Source organism: Phacochoerus africanus, chromosome 5 (assembly GCF_016906955.1).
Source record: "Phacochoerus africanus isolate WHEZ1 chromosome 5, ROS_Pafr_v1, whole genome shotgun sequence".
Lineage (NCBI taxonomy): Eukaryota > Metazoa > Chordata > Mammalia > Artiodactyla > Suidae > Phacochoerus > Phacochoerus africanus.
Window position 1 is genome coordinate 28824252 of NC_062548.1, and position 17716 is coordinate 28841967.

Below are 17716 nucleotides of genomic sequence, written 5' to 3' on the forward strand. Positions count from 1 at the left end.
CCCGCCTCCCTCCCCTCTGCGGCCTAGCCTCGCGCCTCCTCGCCCCTCCCCTCCGCTCCGCGGCCCCGCCTCGCGCCTCCCTTCCCCTCCCCTCCCTCCCCTCCGCGGCCCGGCCTCGCGCCTCCTCGCCCCGCCCCTCCGCTCCGCGGCCCCGCCTCGCGCCTCTCCCCAGCTCGGCTCTTCTGGGCTCACCGGGCCCAAGGTCCCAACGACCACGCGGAGGCGCTCCAAGCTGCGGCGCGGCGGCCAGAGCATAGCGCGGGGTGGCCACAGCAAAGTGCGCGGACTCCCTCAGCCTTTCGGAGCCTCTCGGACGGGCGTTGAGTGAGGAGCTCGTGAGGAAACTGAGGCTCCGAAAGAGCTGCCCTTCCACCTCAGGCAGGTGGACTGGCGCGTGAGAATGGGCTTTCTCAGGATCATAGGGCTTCCGCTGCCTAAATACCATGAACCAAGTCTTTTGGAGGCATCTCTGGAGCTCAAGACAGACAAGTGACAGTGACGTAAGTACGACTTTGACTGGAAGGTTTTAACTGCTACTTTTCAAATGCAAATGTCATGACCCAGCGACATCCTTAAAAATGGGTTAGATTAGTGTTTCCATTTTATACAAGAAAAAGTCTAATCCCAAATCCTCCGTTTCAAATCAGAGCCAGAACACATGGTCCCTGACCCGAAATCCAACCCATACAGCAGGGTTTCTCAGCTGGACATCACTGCTGATATTTTGGTCAGGAAGATTCTGTGTTGAGGGGGCTGTCCTGTGCATTGTAAGATGTTTAGCAGCATCCACGGCCTCAACCCACTAGATGCCAGTAGTACTTTCCTTCCTAGCAGGTGACCAAAAATGTCCCCAAACATTAGCAGATGTCCCCTGGGGGGCACAGTTGTCTAGGTTGAGAACAGCTGCCATAGGACATACTGGTAAAGACCATGAACTGGGGTCCAGCAGTCCTGGGCTGTGGTCCCAGGTCAGACTTTTACTGTGTGACCTTAGAGGAATTACCTCTCTGAGCTCAGTTTCGTCTGTGAAAGGGAGAGGGGGATAGACCTGAGGACTCAGGCCCTTTCCATCCAGGGACCTGTTTTCATCTATCTCTCCTCTGTGACTCGTGTCCATAGCAGCCTGGAAAATAACTCTTTAGGAAAGAGAAAAGCAATCACAGGTTTGTAGTTAGGACTGGTGAGTACAATAATGGCTGTGAAGAACTTAGCACCTATCTGGAACATAGAAGGGACTAAAAATATTTAATGTATTTGTTTTTCCTCCCTCATCGTATCAAGTTTTCCTAGTTTATTTTTATTTTTTATGTTTTTATTGTGGTATAGTTGACATATAACAAATATCAGGTGTGCAACATAATGATTTGATATTTGTGTACATTGCAAAATGATCACAATAAGCCTAGTTAATGTCTGTCATCATGTATAGAGTTTTTTTTTTCCTTGTGGTGAGAACTTTTAAGATTTACTCTCTTAAAAACTCTCAAATATGCCATACAGTATTATTATCTATAGTTGCCATGCTGTCTATTAATCCCCCTGACTTATTTATTTTATAACTGGAAGTCTGTACCTTTTGACTTCCTTCACTGACTTTGCCCATCCATCAATGATGTATTACTTCTACCAAGTAGTATTTCCAGAAATAATTAGGCTGGTGGATAGAGAAATAAGTTTAGGGGTCATAATAATAATAAGCTTAGGGTCCTCTCTTCCTCCACCACATCCAGGAAAGAGGGAGCTAGTGGTGATGATAGGAGGACATAGGCAGAAATGTCTTCCTAAATTCTCATGTTTCAGGCAGTCATGTCTGGTTTCATGCCTTTTTTCAACTGCAGTATGATGGATGCCCCCCCCCCAGGAAAGGGTTGGTTTTTTTTTGTTGTTGTTTTTGTTTTTCTTTAAAAGAAAACATTGCAACCCTCCTTCCCTGATGGGTGTCGCTTTGCAAAGCTGAATTGGGGCCTCCACTTAAAATTGTGTTCAAGGGTGCCATCTAGGGGGAACCTCTGTGAATCCTCTAATTCCTTCTACCTGTGGCTTTTTTGTAGCATCCACCAGATTTTGCTTTCTTGTGTTACTGGCTGCTTCCTCTACCACATTACATATTTCCTGATGGTTGGAATCTTAATATCTCTCCATAGCACAAGGACTTGGCCCTTGCTAACCATTTGATGGGTCAATAAAATAAATCCATGCGCAGCCTTGTCTACATCTTTCCACAATTAGTTACCCTGGCTAAGCCACTATTTCAAGCCTCAGGAAAGATCCTCCAGAAGCATTGGATTCTGAATAAGAAATATGTGAAAATTTCCAGCAACAGATTGAAACTTTAAGCTATGAACATCACAAAAATGGGAACAATCTGGAACATAGCTAACCTCTTGTCCCCATATTGCAGATTTAGCAAATAAAAATACAGGACCGCCAAGTTCAATTTGAATTTCAGATGAGCAACAGGTAACTTTTCAGTGTGTGTCTCAGATATTGAATGGAACATACTTATACTGAAAAATCCTTTGTTGTTTACCTGAAATTCTAATATAATGGGGCATCCTGTATATGGAAATCGTATGTACTTGAGTTTGGTTACAGGATTTTTTTTTTTTTCTTTTTAGGGTTGCACTTATGGCATATGGAAGTTCCCAGGCCAGGGGTTGAATTGGAGTTGCAGCTGCCGGCCTATGCTACAGCCACAGCAACACCAGATTCCAACCGCGTCTGTGACCTACACCACAGCTCACGGCAATGCCAGATTCTTAACTCACTGAGAGAGGCCAGGGTTCGAACCTGCATCCTCATGGATACTAGTCAGGTTCATTACTGCCAAGCCACAAGGGGAGCTGCTGGTTACAGGATATAAAGCCTGCATCCTTGCTTGGAAATTACTGAATGGAAGATTTAAGTCAGCAGACAATTCTGATTCAGGTGTAATGGCCTGGGGCAGGGGTGGAGATAATGGAATTTTCATTCTCTTTGGCAGATATTTTATTTATTTTCTATCTTTCTAGAAATGTAGACTTTTGGTTAAAGTCACGAAGCAGATTCCATAATCAGGTTAAGTTCCAACTTTGCCACTGACCTAGCTGAGTGTCTCCTTAATCTCCCTATTTCTCAGCCTCCACAGTCATAAAATTTGGGGAAATTGTATCTATCTTGTGCGTCATTGAGAAGATTTGGAAAGATGGTGCTCGTTAAGTGCTTAGCATAATGCCTGCAGCTAGTATAGGTCAATAAATGGAAGCTGTAATTTTTGCTTTAATGTTTTTGAACACAGGTAGATTTAAAGCACATGAAATTTCAGATGGAAACGTGTCTCCCACTCACCCACAAGGTCATGGGGCTCATGAGCAGCATACCAGGCCCTTTCTAGTTCTTTACTTTGTCGGGTCATAGCTGCTGGTTTTTTTGTGGGACGTGGGATTTCATGCCCTATTAGAGGAGGCCTGGTAATAACCCTATTTTTGTTTAAATTAAAGTCTCAAGGAGTCCCGTTATGGCACAGTGGAAAGGAACTCATAATCATGAGGTTTCAGGTTCGATTCCTGGCCTCGCTCAGTGGGTTAAGGATTCGGCATTGCCGTGAGCTGTGGTTTAAGTCACAGACATGCCTCGGATCCCTCATTGCTGTGGCTGTGGTGTAGGCCAGCAGCTACAGCTCTGATTTGACCCCTAGCCTGAGAACCTTTATATGCTGCAGGTGTGGCCCTAAAAAGCAAAATAAATAAATAAATAAGAATCTCAAACCCTGTCACTGGCTCATTTAATCTGGCGCTCTTTGAAACTGTATACATACCTTATAGTACAGAGTGCCAATGTAAGGAGCGAAGAGCCCAAGGTCATTTTGAAAATATGGAAAGCCTAACTTGGAGGAAGAAGTGAGAAAAAGGAGACCTGGAAGTATTTGGTCCTCTGTATTAGGCATTGTAAGATCTCAGCAGGGTCCGTGTTCTGGGCAGGTACTTTACGGAATGAACACTGGACTCAGGAGTCGTAAAGGCAGGGTTTAAATCGTATCAGCACTACTTACTGTGTCCTGGCAACTTGGGAAAGATGTATCCTTCTCAGTTTGGGTTTCATAATTTATAAAATGGCAACATCATGGAGTCTGGAGGAAAATAGAATGAAAAAAAAAAACACAAACAACCATATATATAGAAGCATGTCTCCCCAGAAGAGCTTGATAAGTCTGACTTGATTTTGAGAGTTTTTTTTGAAGGTGACTAAGTGGAGTTCCCTTGTGGCACAGCAGGTTGAGGATCCAGCGTTGTCCCTGCAGCGGCTCAGGACGCTGCTGTGGTGCAAGTTAGATTCTTGACCCGGGAACTTCTGCATAGTGTGGGTGTGGCGGGGAAAAAAAAAGTTACCACTTAACATGTGCTTTGATGCGTTTCTGTATTTATTATGAGAATGATGTCAGCCACACTTATACAGAGTCTACTGTGTTGGATGGCCAAACTGTTTACCCAGGACTGAGGGAATTCCTAGGTTGCAGGACTTGCAGTGTTAAAACACAGAAAGTCCCAGGAAACTAGGACAACTGGTCATCCTTCTACTGTATGCAGATTGCTTTACAGGCTTCATCTCATGAATCCCTCATACCCACCTCTGGGTAGGTTCTCACCTGTTGGCATTTTACATTACAAAGGACCCTTGGAGAGATTAAGCAATTTGCTTTAGCCACATAACTAACTAATGGGAAGGGAAGGACCTGTCTGACTCTAGGGCCCAAAAATTGAAACACCATTCTGGGTGCTTTTAGACCTCTCCAAAGTCACAGCCTCTTACAGCCACTCACCCCTGCGTTCCTGGATCATTGCTAAATACCCTCCTGCCTTCCCTTTTGTCAATAATACTTCCTGCTGGCCCTCAGGCCTCCTGCAAAGAGAGAAACCAAGACACAGGGTTGAGACAAGCCCAGTCTTGTATCTGAGCACAGCTGAGGCTCCTCCTTCCCTAGCAACAGACGCTAAAGCCTTGTGACTGGCCCCAGAGCCTGGATACGAGCACCTCCAGTGTTAAAATAACCCAGGGAGGAGGAGAGAGAAGAGTTCGAGTCTCCAAGGAGACTTTGGTGGGGTGCTTCCTCCCTCTTCCCTTTGTTACTGTGTACCTCTGCTTCAGTTTTCCCTCTGCAGTGAACTCCTGTGTTCCTGGAAAAGTTCCAAGAGAGGAACCACTCAGTGGAAGGGAAGAGCAGCCATGGCAGGAAAGCTAGGATCCACCGCAAAGAGCCCAGCAAAACCCCAAAGCTACCTTTTCATTCTCTAGCTTCCCTTTCTTTGCTCTTCCACCAGGAAATGCCTCAGAAGGCTGAAGTCTGTGACCTCAGAGAGGCAGCCCTGTGAACAGAGCTTTCAGAACATTTGGAAAGTTCCATTATCTGTGTCATCTCCATGATGTTCTAAGGAAGTGTGAATTTCAGAGCCACTGGTAGGAGAGGAAGAGACTGAGAGCTCTTTGTTCCTTTTTCAATAGGTCTAATTAGGATGGACAACGTGAGTGACATGGATTGCTCATCTCGGAAGGTAGGTATGAATTTTAAGGTGTATTACTTTTTCCTTACCTGTAGTATTTTCAGCATGTAGGGAATTTGGAAGTGGCAGGAAGGGGATGTTTAAGTCATAGACCCATTGCCTTGTTAGATCTTCTTGACCAAGTGTACATGTTAATCACACTTGGTTGTGTCCTTGAATTATGCTTTGGCTGAATTAGGATTTTGGACATTTTCAAGTTCTGTGATGAAAGTGTCAGGAACAGACACCTGTTTTTCCTTTCTCTTCCTTTCCAAGGCCATTTGACCATATATTCATTCCACCCAATATTCGCAACACTGGATACACATGAGAATAATACTGGGAGGTATCTTGAAAATTTAGAGACTTGGCCTCATTCCCAAAGATTCTGATTCAGAAGGTATGGAGTGGAGCCCAGCAATGTGTATTTTTTTCTGCCGAGACTCTAGTGATTCTGCTGTTGAAATCCTTGAGTGAGCATTTGGCAACTGCCTCCGTGAAGGACATGCAAACATCACATGACGTTTATTCTGAAATAAAGCCACCTGAAAATAACAGTTCTAGCCAATCTAGGTGCCAGAATCTTGGTGGAAAAGCTAGGATCCACTAAGTTTCCATTCACTGAGGTGTCTAGAGGAGCATTTTAAATCAAAACTTTGTAAAATTAAGGTGGATTTGTTGAAAATTATTGAGCCCACATCCTGAAATGAAAACTCTCTGCAATTTACCGAAGAGACCATTTAAGCATTAATATTTTCAACAAACCATTTTAGGCAGTCAGGGAGTTCTTACAAAAATCTTCATCTCTTTCCCCTTGAAGGCACCACAGAGGATTCTTTGCCAGGTGTGTTCAAGAAAACTGTCTTTGTTCTATTCTGGAATTGATATCTATATCTGCTGACCTTGTATATGTCTCATGTGTGCCTGCTGCTTGAACTAAGCTATTTTCTGCTAAAAGGTTTTACGGCCCTGTGAGTGTAAGTCTTATTCTGTGCCCAGGAACTAACTCAAGTTTAATTCATTCTTAGACGTTCTGCTTCTTTCCACTGTGTTCTGTAAAATGCTCAGTTAGCCTCCCTTCTTACAAGATTTGGTTTTGCTTTCTTTATTATCCCAAGAATGGCTTTTCTCTTTGACTCAGCAGTCTATCTTCTAGATGACCAGGTCTCAGTATAGAGGGACATAAATATAATTACATCTGGTTCAAACCCAAAAGGGAGGAGTTCCCGTTGTGGTGCAGTGGAAACAAATCTGACTAGGAACTATGAGGTGGTGGGTTCCATCCCTGGCCTCGCTCAGTAGATTAAGGATCTGGCGTTGCCATGAGCTGTGGTCTCAGATGTGGCTCGGATTCCACATTGCTGTAGGCTCGCAGCTATAGCTCCAATGTGACCCCTAGCCTGGGACCCTCCATATGCCACAGGTTTGGCCCTAAGAAAGCAAAACAAACAAAACAAAAACAAACCCAAAAGGGAATCCACGGGCTAAAGTAACTGAATCCTGGGGTGCAGCTGATTTCTTTGGGAGTCTATCTTTCTCCTTCTGGTAGCTCAGCTTTCTTTTAGGTTGGCTTTAGTCTAAGGAAGACTTTTTTCACGCAAGGCAAAGATGGCTGTTGAGAGTACCTCTTTCTCAGTAGCTCTACCCAGAGTGTCAGGAACAACTGTGACCAGCCCAGCTTGGTCACATGCCTATTCCTGAACCAATCACAGTGTCTAGGAGGAGAGAGTTTTCTAATTGGCCAGACCTGTGTCACATGCTCTGCCCTGCACACAGGGGCTGGACACTGTACAACATGGACCGAAATTGTTGTAGAGCCAGTTATGTCCACTAGGGCTCCATTCTGCCTGTTTTGCTAGGAAAACTGCCTGTTTGGTGTCAGGGCCCAAACCAGGCTTCCCCCAAACATATGCAAAAGCATGAATGCCAGGACAACGTCCTTCCAGATTGCAAAAGGTCAAGGGTTTTTTGGCTTAACTGCTTGTTCCTAGTCTTGTTGTAACTTACTCAAGATGTCCGAAATTTGTGGTGCTTGTTTGTTATCCTTTTGATGAAGACTTTTATTTGAAACAGATTTAAGAAGCTAGGCCAAGGGAAAGATTTCAACTGACCGCAAAACCTACTTGCTTGCAAAGACCAAATGCAGACAGCCCTAACTAATCAATCAATGTATGTTGTATATCTGGGATCCTGAAGGAAATCATGAATGGCTTCATACCCCTGAGAATACTGCTGCTAAAATCTACCTTGAGTGGTTTCAGTACCCACTTTGGATGTCCAGGTTCCCTTCAAGTTAATGCTGAGTTTTTTCATTTTGTTCACCTCATCAGTGCAGATCTGATATTAATTTCAGTAATGAAAGGAGGCTCTTGGAGGAGATGGGCAGTTCTTAGATCCTTGATGCTGAGATCGAGAGCAGAGAGACAGACAAAGTGATTTCAATCAGCAGAGCAAGTTCCCTAAGCTGAAAATAACAGGGCCAGTGGGTGTCAAACTCATTTGTTTAAGGTAGATCCTGAGTATCCCTATATTAATAAAGTTCTGTTAGCGGGTCTGATGCATCACAAGTTCTGAAAACCACTGAATTAGGCCATTAGATCGGTGAACCTCCTCTGTTTTTAAAAATCCCAGGCTCAGTGTGCATTTTTGTTTCAGAGTTTGCATGTTTTTGTTCAAGTTTAAAAATCAGTACATTCCCCCTAAGTAATTTGCCGTGTGTGTAATACTTGCCATTTTCAACGTGTTGGCATGTAGAGTGATATATATTTAAAAGCACTTTTGCGTAGCTAGTATATGTTACCTATCATCTCTGAGCTTTAGTTACAGCTAGAAATGGCGGTAAAAAAATCTCATAAGGGAGTTCCCATTGTGGCTCAGCGGAAATGAATCTGAGTAGTATCCATGAGGACGCAGGTTCGATCCCTGGCCTTGCTCAGTGGGTTAAGAATCCAGCATTGCCATGAGCCATGGTGTAGGTCACAGATGTGGCTTGGATCTGGTGTTGCTGTGGCTGCGGCTGTGACCAGAAGCTATAGCTCCAACTCGACCCCTAGGCTGGGAACCTCCATATGCCATGGGTGTGGCCCTAAAAAGTGGAAAACAAACAAACAAACAAACAAACAAAAAAACAATAAAAACCCAAAAACCTCATAAGTGTTTGGTGTGTAACAATTTGAAATAATGGCAGATGTTACTGTCATCAGTGTTATTATTTTGTGAGGTTGAGAGTCATCTGTGAGGGATTGGTTGGGGTATGGGAAAGGCTAACATCTGATTCATATACCCCTGCCACTACCTTCTGCCAGTTATCCTGCACAACATAATTGGCTGACCCAAATAAACCAGATCTGTCCAATAATGTCTCATCTTACCCAAGAGTTCAGGCCACAGTCATTGCCTAAGGTGAAAAAATAACAGCCAGAATCACACGTGCAAATCCCTTAAACCAGCTTTAAAGAGCTGTATAGCATCACCTTTCAGTAAGTTCAGCCTAGCAGTTTTCTTCCATCACCACCCCAGATGAAGTAGTTGTCTTGCATACAGGGGCCGGGTGTGGAGCAGAAACACACGCAGCATCGCGCAACGCTGTAATCACCTTCAGCTCTGAGGTGAAGAGGCACTGGGAATTGACAACAGCCGTGGGGGCCATAGGGTCGCCCCTACCTGAGGCTCACTCCCACGTACATACTGACAGGAATGGTGGACCCAAACACCCACACTGCTTAAATTTTTCCCTGTAGGAAGCACTGCGTGACTTACGTGTGTTAAACACATGTGAAATACAATGCCACTACGTAAGCAGTTTTCTATTTGGAATTCTGCCTGTGTGACATGCCAGAGTCAATTTTTTTTTTTTTTGACTGCACCCATAGCATGCAGAAGTTCCTGGGCTAGAGACTGAACTCACACCACAGCAGCAATCTGAGCCACTGCAGTGACAACACCCGTTCCTTAACCCACTGCACCACAAAGGAACTCCAAGAGTCAGTTTTTTCAAGTTAGCTCCTTTCATCACAACCCAAGGTAGGATAGCCCTCAGATTTGGGCTTTATCCAAAGGGAAAAATATCTGAATTCACACATAGAAGGGTAGCCAAGGAGGAGATGCTAGAGGAGAGACATTAACAATTAAGAAATGAAGCCTGGGAATTCCCGTTGTGGCTTGGCAGTTAATGAACCCGACTAGTGTTCATGAAGACACGCGTTTGATCCCTGGCCTCGCTCAGTGGGTTAAGGATCTGGTGTTGCTGTGAGCTGTGGTATAGGTTGCAGATGTGGCTCGGATCTGTTATTGCTGTGGCTGTGGTGTGGGCTGGTGACTACAGCTCCGATTCAATCCCAAGCCTGGGAACGTCCATATGCCACAAGTGCGGCCCTAAAAAAGACCAAAGGAAGAAAAAAGAAACCTACTCAATGGATAGGAGTGAGAAGGGTGTTTTGTGGCAGAGCTTTGTGCCTGAAACCTTTCCTGAGGACCTCTTTACTCCTCATCAACCTCAGAGTCTTGCTAATCCTTCCTAATTCCTGAAGAGTGGCTTTGTGTTCGTTTCCCATAGATCCCCAAAAGTGACTCAATACATCACATGAGCCACTCCCAGACGAGGCCAGAATTGCCTCCTCTGCCTGCTTCTGCCAACGAGGAGCCATCTGAACTCTATCAGGTATGTTCACCTGGTTGCTCCTCTTCTGCTCATACTGGTTGGGGGCAAACAGTCTGACTTGACGATTGGGATTAGTGGCCTTGGTCATTTCTGCCACTGGAAGAGGCCACAGCACAATGGGAGAAAGAGCTATGCAGTAGCATAAGGCGAGTTTGAGGCTGGCCTTCCCACTTACTTGCTGTGTTATTTAAACTCTCCGAATCTCTGCATCCTCAATTATAAAATGAGAGTTATTTCTACCTTACAGCTGTGGCCATGAATCAAGATGATAGATGTAAATTACCTGATTGCAAACTTACTCTGCATTGAAAGTCATCTATTGTCCTTGCCGTCAGAAATCATGCTCACAGTGTTCGGAGAAGTACAACTGGTGTCCATTTAGAAAGTATTTGCACTCAGTGTGTGGGAGGTAGAACCACAGTGTAAGGCATGTGGGATGTCGTGAGTCTCAGTATGAGAGGAGCCTGGCCCCAAGGAGCCCAGACCCCCAAGAGATGTCCTTCATTATGTCTCACTCTGTATTTCTTCACTTGTAGACAGTCATGTCGCACAGCTTTTATCCCCCCTTGATGCAACGCACATCATGGACCTTGGCTGCGCCCTTCAAAGGGCAGCACCACCACTGTGGACCCAGTGACTCTATTGCCAACAACTACTCCTTGATGGCCCGAGACCTGAAGCTGAAGGACCTGCAGAAGGTCTACCAGCCAGTCACCATCAGTGTCCCCAGAAAAAAGATCGCTCAGAGACCGCCATCAGGTATTTCTGGCAGTGTGCTATACCTGCTCAAAGTGCGGCTTTGGAGTAAGATTTCTAATCCTGGGTTCTAGTCCTAGCTCCACCTTTTGCTGCAGCTAACTCTGGGTAACCTCAGTCTCCTCATCTATGAAATGGGAAGGATTGTAATGACTATCATTACATTGACTGTATACCAAGCACAGCTGTATGTACTTCTTGTTGATTACTACATAACAAATTACCCCAAACTTAATAAGTTAAAACCGCCACCATTTATTATCTTAAAATTTCTGTGGGTTGGAAATCTGGGCATGGCTTAACTGGCTCAGACTTAGTCATGTATAATCAGGATGTTAGCCAGTTAGGTTCATTTGTGCCATATATTAGAGGCCACATATAAGTGATATAGTATGGCATTTGTCTTTCTCTTTCTGACTTAGTGTGAGAATCTCTAGTTGCATCCATGTTGTTGCAAATGGCATTATTTTGTTCTTTTTTCATGAATGAGTAGCGTTCCATTGTGTATAGGTACCACATCTTCTTAATCCACTCATCTGTTGATGGACATTTGGATTGTTACTATGTTGGCTGTTGTGAATAGTGCTGCAATGAACATAGGGGTGCTTGTATCTCACAGTCAGAGAACAGACTTGTGGTTGCTGGGGTGGTGGTGGGGGGAGTGGGATGGATGGGGTGTTTGAGGTTAGTAGATGCAAACTATTACATTTAGAATGGATAAGCAATGAGGTCCTACTGTGCATCACAGGGAACTTTATCCAATCTCTTAGGATAGAAAATGAGGGAATATATTATGAGAAAAAGAATGTTTGTCACTATGCTATACAGCAGAAATTGGCACAACATTGTGAATCAACTATACTTTAAACATAGTTTAATAATTTAAATGTAAAAGAAGATGTGGCATATATAGAAAATAACAAAACAAAAAGTGTTAGCCAGGGGAGTTCCCTGGTGGCTCAGTGGATTAAAGATCTGGTGTCATCACTGCTGTAACAGAGGTTTGATCCCTGGCCCAGGAACTTCTGCGTGCTGTGGGCATGAACAAAAAAAAGATGTCAGCTAAGGCCACAGTCATCTAAAAGCAACTGAGGAAGGAGTCCTCGTTGTGGCTCAGCTGTAATGAACTTGACTAGTATCCATGAAGACACAGATTTGATCCCTGGCCCTACTCAGTGAGTTAAGGATCTAGCATTGCCATGAGCTGTAGTGTAGGTTGGAGATGCAGCTCGGATCTGGTGTTGTGGCAGCTGCGGCTCTGATTTGACCACTGGCCTGGGAACTTCCATATGCTGTGGGTATGGCCCTTAAATAAATAAGCAAATAAATAAATAAAAGCAACTGAGGAAGGATCCTCGTCCAAGCTCACTCATATCCTCTGCTGCCTATTGGCCATAGACAGTTCCTTGCCATATGGGCCTATCTGTAGGCCAGCTCAAAACGTGACTTCTGGCTTCCCTTAGAGGAAAGGAGGGAGAGAGCAAGAGAGAGAAAAGAGCCAGCATGACAGAAACCCCAGTCTTTTTAGAACTTAATTTTGAAAGTGACATCCTATCACTTTTGCCATTTTCTGTTTGTTAGAAGTGAGTTGCTAGGTCCCACCCACACTCAAGAGGATTACACAAGAGCCCAGGAAGTGGAAATCTTTGGGGACCATCTTGGAAGCTGCTTACCATAGTACTTTACATGTATTAATTTAGTCCACTGGGTACACATACATCTGCTTAAGTATATCCTTTAGTGGTTCCTCTTAGAGATATGTGGGGACCCTCAATCTGCCTGCTGTCTCAAACTCGTTTACATATTTTCCTTTATTCTCTTGGTGCTGTGTTGGGTGAATTCCTCAAATATATCTTCTGATTCACTAATTTGCTCTTCACCTCTTCTCGATCTTGAGTTTATCGTGTCTAATGAATGTTTTTTATTTTAACGACAATTTCTCATCATTTTCAGATATTCTAATTGGTTCGATTTGTGGATGCCACCTTTGCCAGTTTCTTTCTCTGTTCTCATGGCCATAGCCCTTTCAGTATCACTTGGAGGATCTTACACATTTATTTTGGAGCAATGTTGCTATTGCTGTATTATATCCATTTTGCTACTATGTCCCTCGATTGAGTTTATTTGCTATCTTTCTTAGTGTTGGTTTTTCTCATGTGTTCTGGGATTTTAGTTTGCAGGCTTCTGTTGAGAGCTTTCCACCTTCTTGCCATAGGCATTCTCCATTTTTTGGTTTAAGTATAATTCACATACAATAAAATGTGCAGATCTTAATTGTCCAATGAGTTTTGACAGCTGTTTATACCATATTGTCCACCACCCAACCAAGATATAGGGCATTTCCAACACTAGAGAAAGTTCCCTTATGCTCCTTTCCCATCAGTTCCTTCCTCTACCCAATACCATCCCATCCCAGCATAGCTACTTTCTGATTTCTGACACCATAGATTAGTTTCGCTTGTTCTCACATATAAATGTACTCGTTTGACATACCTTTTTAAATCTTTCCTTTTTTCTTTATGCCTTCAGCTGGCATCTTAGGACCCCAAATTAGCACCAGATCTTATATTGGTGGCTTAGGACTCCCATCCTAAGGTGGCATTTGAGGATCTTGCAGATCTGGTCCCTGAGGGAATGTGAGGCTTGACCTGGTTACTATCAGCCATTCTTTGCTATCTGTGACCACCAATTAAGTTGAAGATACATGTGCTTTATTTACATGACAGTGTTGCTGTCTTTTCAGCCTGTCTTCATGGATAGGGTAGCTTTATGCTGTGAGCCTAGCTGCAGTACCCACGATTATGATGTATTTTGGATTCTATTATTCCTCCAGGTATCAAACATCTAACTATTTCTACCTATTCCTGATACCAGAAGCCAAGTTTAAGACTTTTATTTCACACTATGTTTATTTTTAGTCCACACAGAAGAGCATCTTTTCAGACAATGCATTGTCTTTTTAATTTTAAAGAATATTTTGTCTATTAGTGTTGCATTGACACAGATTAAGGAAATCAGAGTATGAACTGAAAATACATCTTGACCAAGAGTCTTCAATTCTCTCGGATTCTCTCAAAATGTCAATTTCACATTGCTATGTTTTTAACGTTTCTTTATTACTTATTAATTTCCTTAGGCTATAAACCTAAACAAGTATACAGTTAAAGTTTAATAGTAATAGAACTTTATATTATTTATTGAATTTATTATAAATTATATTTATTGCAATACCTTCTATTTATTGCAAGTGATACTGGTTTTTCTATTTGTGATAGTCCTATAATATTTCCTTTAAAATAAATGTATTCAGTTTAAAAGTCTGAGTCTATTTAAAGAAAAATATTAAACAACAATGCACCAGATGTTTAGAAAATAGAGCATAGTGGACTGGGAGTGAATTGCCCAGTGTATGAGAGAACAGAAATTAGGCTCATTCCCATTTCACAGTTGGGGAAGCTGAGGCTTGGAGTGATGCAGTCACTTCTTCAGGGGCATACAGGTAATTTGTGATGGAGGCGGGACCAGGGCCCACATCTCCTGCCTCATCCTACCACACCAAGTCCACTCCCCTTAGGGTGCTTCTGGACTGCTCTGAGACCCGCATCCCTATGGACAGAGGATGACCCAAGGCTACTGCCCATCACTAATGTCTTTCTTCTCCACTGTCCTAGCAAATAAAAGCTCACTAAAGCCCAACAAGAAGAAAATGAAGCTCTCCCCCAAAGATAAAGACGATCTCACTGGGTAAGGTGTTCCTGTGGAAACAGGGATTTCGGAACAACCAGCTGAACCAAAGGCAACTGTGGTCTCGTGAAAGTCATGGTCAGCTTCCTGGCTGGAAAGCACAAAAAACTTGTGTTTTTTTTTTTTTTCCCCCCACCATTCCTCTTAATCCAATTTTTTGAGGCTCTAAATAAAAATAAATTAGCCAACTAAGCAAAACCATTGGTAACAGATCTATGAGGTGTTCCATGACTGAGTTGTGTTGACTTTATAGGACCAGGTCGGCGTGCAATACCTCAACCTCCTCACCTATGAAGAAAGAGGTGGTGACGTCTTCAGCCCTCCCAGGAAGCAGACCAATGAGTCCAGAAGAACAGATGGATGTGATGCTACAGCAGGAGATGGAAATAGAAAGTAAAGAAACCAAACCATCTGAATCAGACTTGGAGGTATGTTCTTGTGACCTCCTTTCTCTCAAATTGCCAAGTGTTACTCTTGGCATCTCAGTGATTCTGAACTAGAGTCGCCTGGGGAATGTTTGAAAAAGAGCAAAGCCAAGACCCCATTACTACTAAATGAGAGAGAGAGAGAGAGAGAGAGAGAGAGAGAGACTTCTCTCCTCTAGTAAGTCTTAGAAATCAGTGGCCTTTTGGGTCCTCTTAGAACATAGATTAAAAAATGGTGACCCTTAGGCTAAGGTTGCCATATTTTGAAAAAGAAAAAAACAAAAAATAGTATACCCAGTTAACTCTGAATTTCAGATAAACAATGAATAATTTTTTAGTATAATTATACCCCAGTGCAGCCTGTATTTGGCAACCCTATCATAAGTTGAATATGGCCTACAGATGTGTTTTGAAAATGAAGGAAATCTCACATAAGCTGGATTTCTAACCTCTCATGAAAAAATTAAAATATTTGAAGCTGAACCGTGACTGCTTCTTTTAGATGAAAACTACATTCTCTGGTTTGTCACAGTCCCTATCATCCCTTATTATTTTATGTCCTGCCAACTTTCAGTTATTAACCTTATGTTCTCGGTCCCAGACAGACTTTTGAGTTTGCAATCCCTATCTTAAAGGAAGGACAACAAAACTTTAGAGTAAATAGCTTGTGAATTTATAGTGTATAGGGAAATGATTAATAATGAAAATGCGTAGAAACTGAGGCTGTACGATTAGCAAAATTCCATTTTATTGTTTTTTGTCTTTTTGCTATTTCTTGGGCCGCTCTCGCAGCATATGGAGGTTCCCAGGGTAGGGGTTGAATCGGAGCTGTAGCTGCCAGCCTACGCCAGAGCCACAGCAACGCAGGATCTGAGCCGCGTCTGCGACCTACACCACAGCTCACGGCAACGCCGGATCGTTAACCCACTGAGCAAGGGCAGGGACCGAACCCGCAACCTCATGGTTCCTAGTCAGATTCGTTAACCACTGCGCCACGACGGGAACTCCGCAAAGTTCCATTTTAAACCCTCCAGATGCTTGACCCCATTCAAGACCTGAGGACTATGATTATTCCTATTGTCCAGGTGTGGAAATGCATTTGGAAATGGTTTAAACAACAGTCAGTAAGAGGCGAAACTAGAACTCAGACCAGGTCTGGCTGATCATAAAGTATCTGTGCTCTTAGGAGCTACACAGCAGTTCTCAAACTTGTCTGAGGGTGAGAATCACCTGGGGGCTGGTTAGCAAATATCAAATTCCCCAGGAAAGGCCTATGAGTCTGCATTTTAACAGGAGGCTCTCTCTTCACCCCACAAAGTTCTTATAAAGAGGGAAGTTTGGAAGTTTGAGGTTGGAGAGATGTAAGCTCAACCTCTTCTGACCACAAGCAATCGGCCCTGAAGGTCAAAACTAATTTCAAGCCCTTTCCCTATACTGTGTGCTTCTCATCCATCTGAAATTATTCATTGCTAGAGCTACTCAGCCATCTAGCAGCTTAGAGGCAAGCCCTAAAGAAACAAAATTCATAACATCACCAGATCACATTGGGCATTTTTATTCAGTTTGTGTGTTTGTGTTGCTTTTCTAAACTCAGAAGTCCCACAGTTAGATTAGACCTATCATAAGTCTCCCTTAGACTTGGTCCCCCTACCCCCACCCCGGAGACAGCTGTAAGCACAGGGTCAAGTGCTTTCTTTGCTGTTAAGAAGGGCGAATCATTTGAATCCATTTGAGGAGCTTGTCATTCCTCTTCTTAATGCTCACCAATTATGCCACTTCATCCTTTTTATTTTTATTTATTTATTTTTTTGTCTTTTTGCCTTTTCTTGAGCCATTCCTGCAGCATATGGAGGTTCCCAGGCTAGGGGTCTAATGGGAACTGTAGCCACTGGCCTACACCAGAGCCGCAGCAATGCGGGATCCGAGCCGCGTCTGTGACCCACACCACAGCTCACGGCAACGCCGGATCCTTAACCCACTGAGCAAGGCCAGGGATCGAACCCGAAACCTCATGGTTCTTAGTCGGATTCGTTAACCACTGTGCCACGATGGGAACTCCGCCACCTCCATCCTTGGTGCTCCTTTCACTCTTCCTCTCTGCATGGCATTTGACGAGTCCTTCCTTCCACCCCACTGAAATCTCTCTGGCTCTGGTTGACTCCTCCAGAAGCATGGGAAATACTCACCGATGATCTTAATGTAATCAGCGTAGAGTCACAGGCCCAGAAATAAATGAAGGGTGGAGACGGGTGCTACATGTTCAGGGTCCCTTGGCGGCTGACAGGTGTGGGCAGATGGGCACAGGTCACCAACTGATGATGATCATTTTCTTGCTGGTGGTTTGTTTATGGAAGAGATACTATTACTATTTGACCAATGGAATCCAAAAAGACATGATTGCCCCTGAGGAGAATGAAGTGATGGTTCGGATTTCAAAGCTGATTTCTAACACACTGCTGACAAATCCACTCCTGGAACCCCTCATGCTCGTCCTTGTGAAGGAGAAGGAGAAGGACTATTACAGCAGCCTCATGAAAAGCATTGGTAAGGCTGGGCATAAATGGGGCAGGGGCTCCTGTGTGGAGGGCCCCTTCCCTCCTCTCACTGTCAGTCCT

The 17716-nt window shown here is 43.8% G+C and overlaps 1 protein-coding gene across 1 annotated transcript in view; it reads left to right on the plus strand.

Moving 5' to 3' along the window:
• The first annotated feature begins 197 nt into the window (after positions 1 to 197).
• Positions 198 to 17716, plus strand: part of DNAH3 (dynein axonemal heavy chain 3) — a 216575-nt gene continuing 199056 nt past the window's right edge. Inside the window, exons 1-7 of the mRNA XM_047780346.1 lie at positions 198 to 500; positions 5479 to 5528; positions 10072 to 10176; positions 10713 to 10935; positions 14604 to 14676; positions 14930 to 15104; positions 17456 to 17645. Of these exons, the coding sequence (XP_047636302.1) occupies positions 5490 to 5528; positions 10072 to 10176; positions 10713 to 10935; positions 14604 to 14676; positions 14930 to 15104; positions 17456 to 17645 (805 nt within the window). The 5' untranslated portion in view covers positions 198 to 500; positions 5479 to 5489. The remainder of the gene's footprint in view (positions 501 to 5478; positions 5529 to 10071; positions 10177 to 10712; positions 10936 to 14603; positions 14677 to 14929; positions 15105 to 17455; positions 17646 to 17716) is intronic.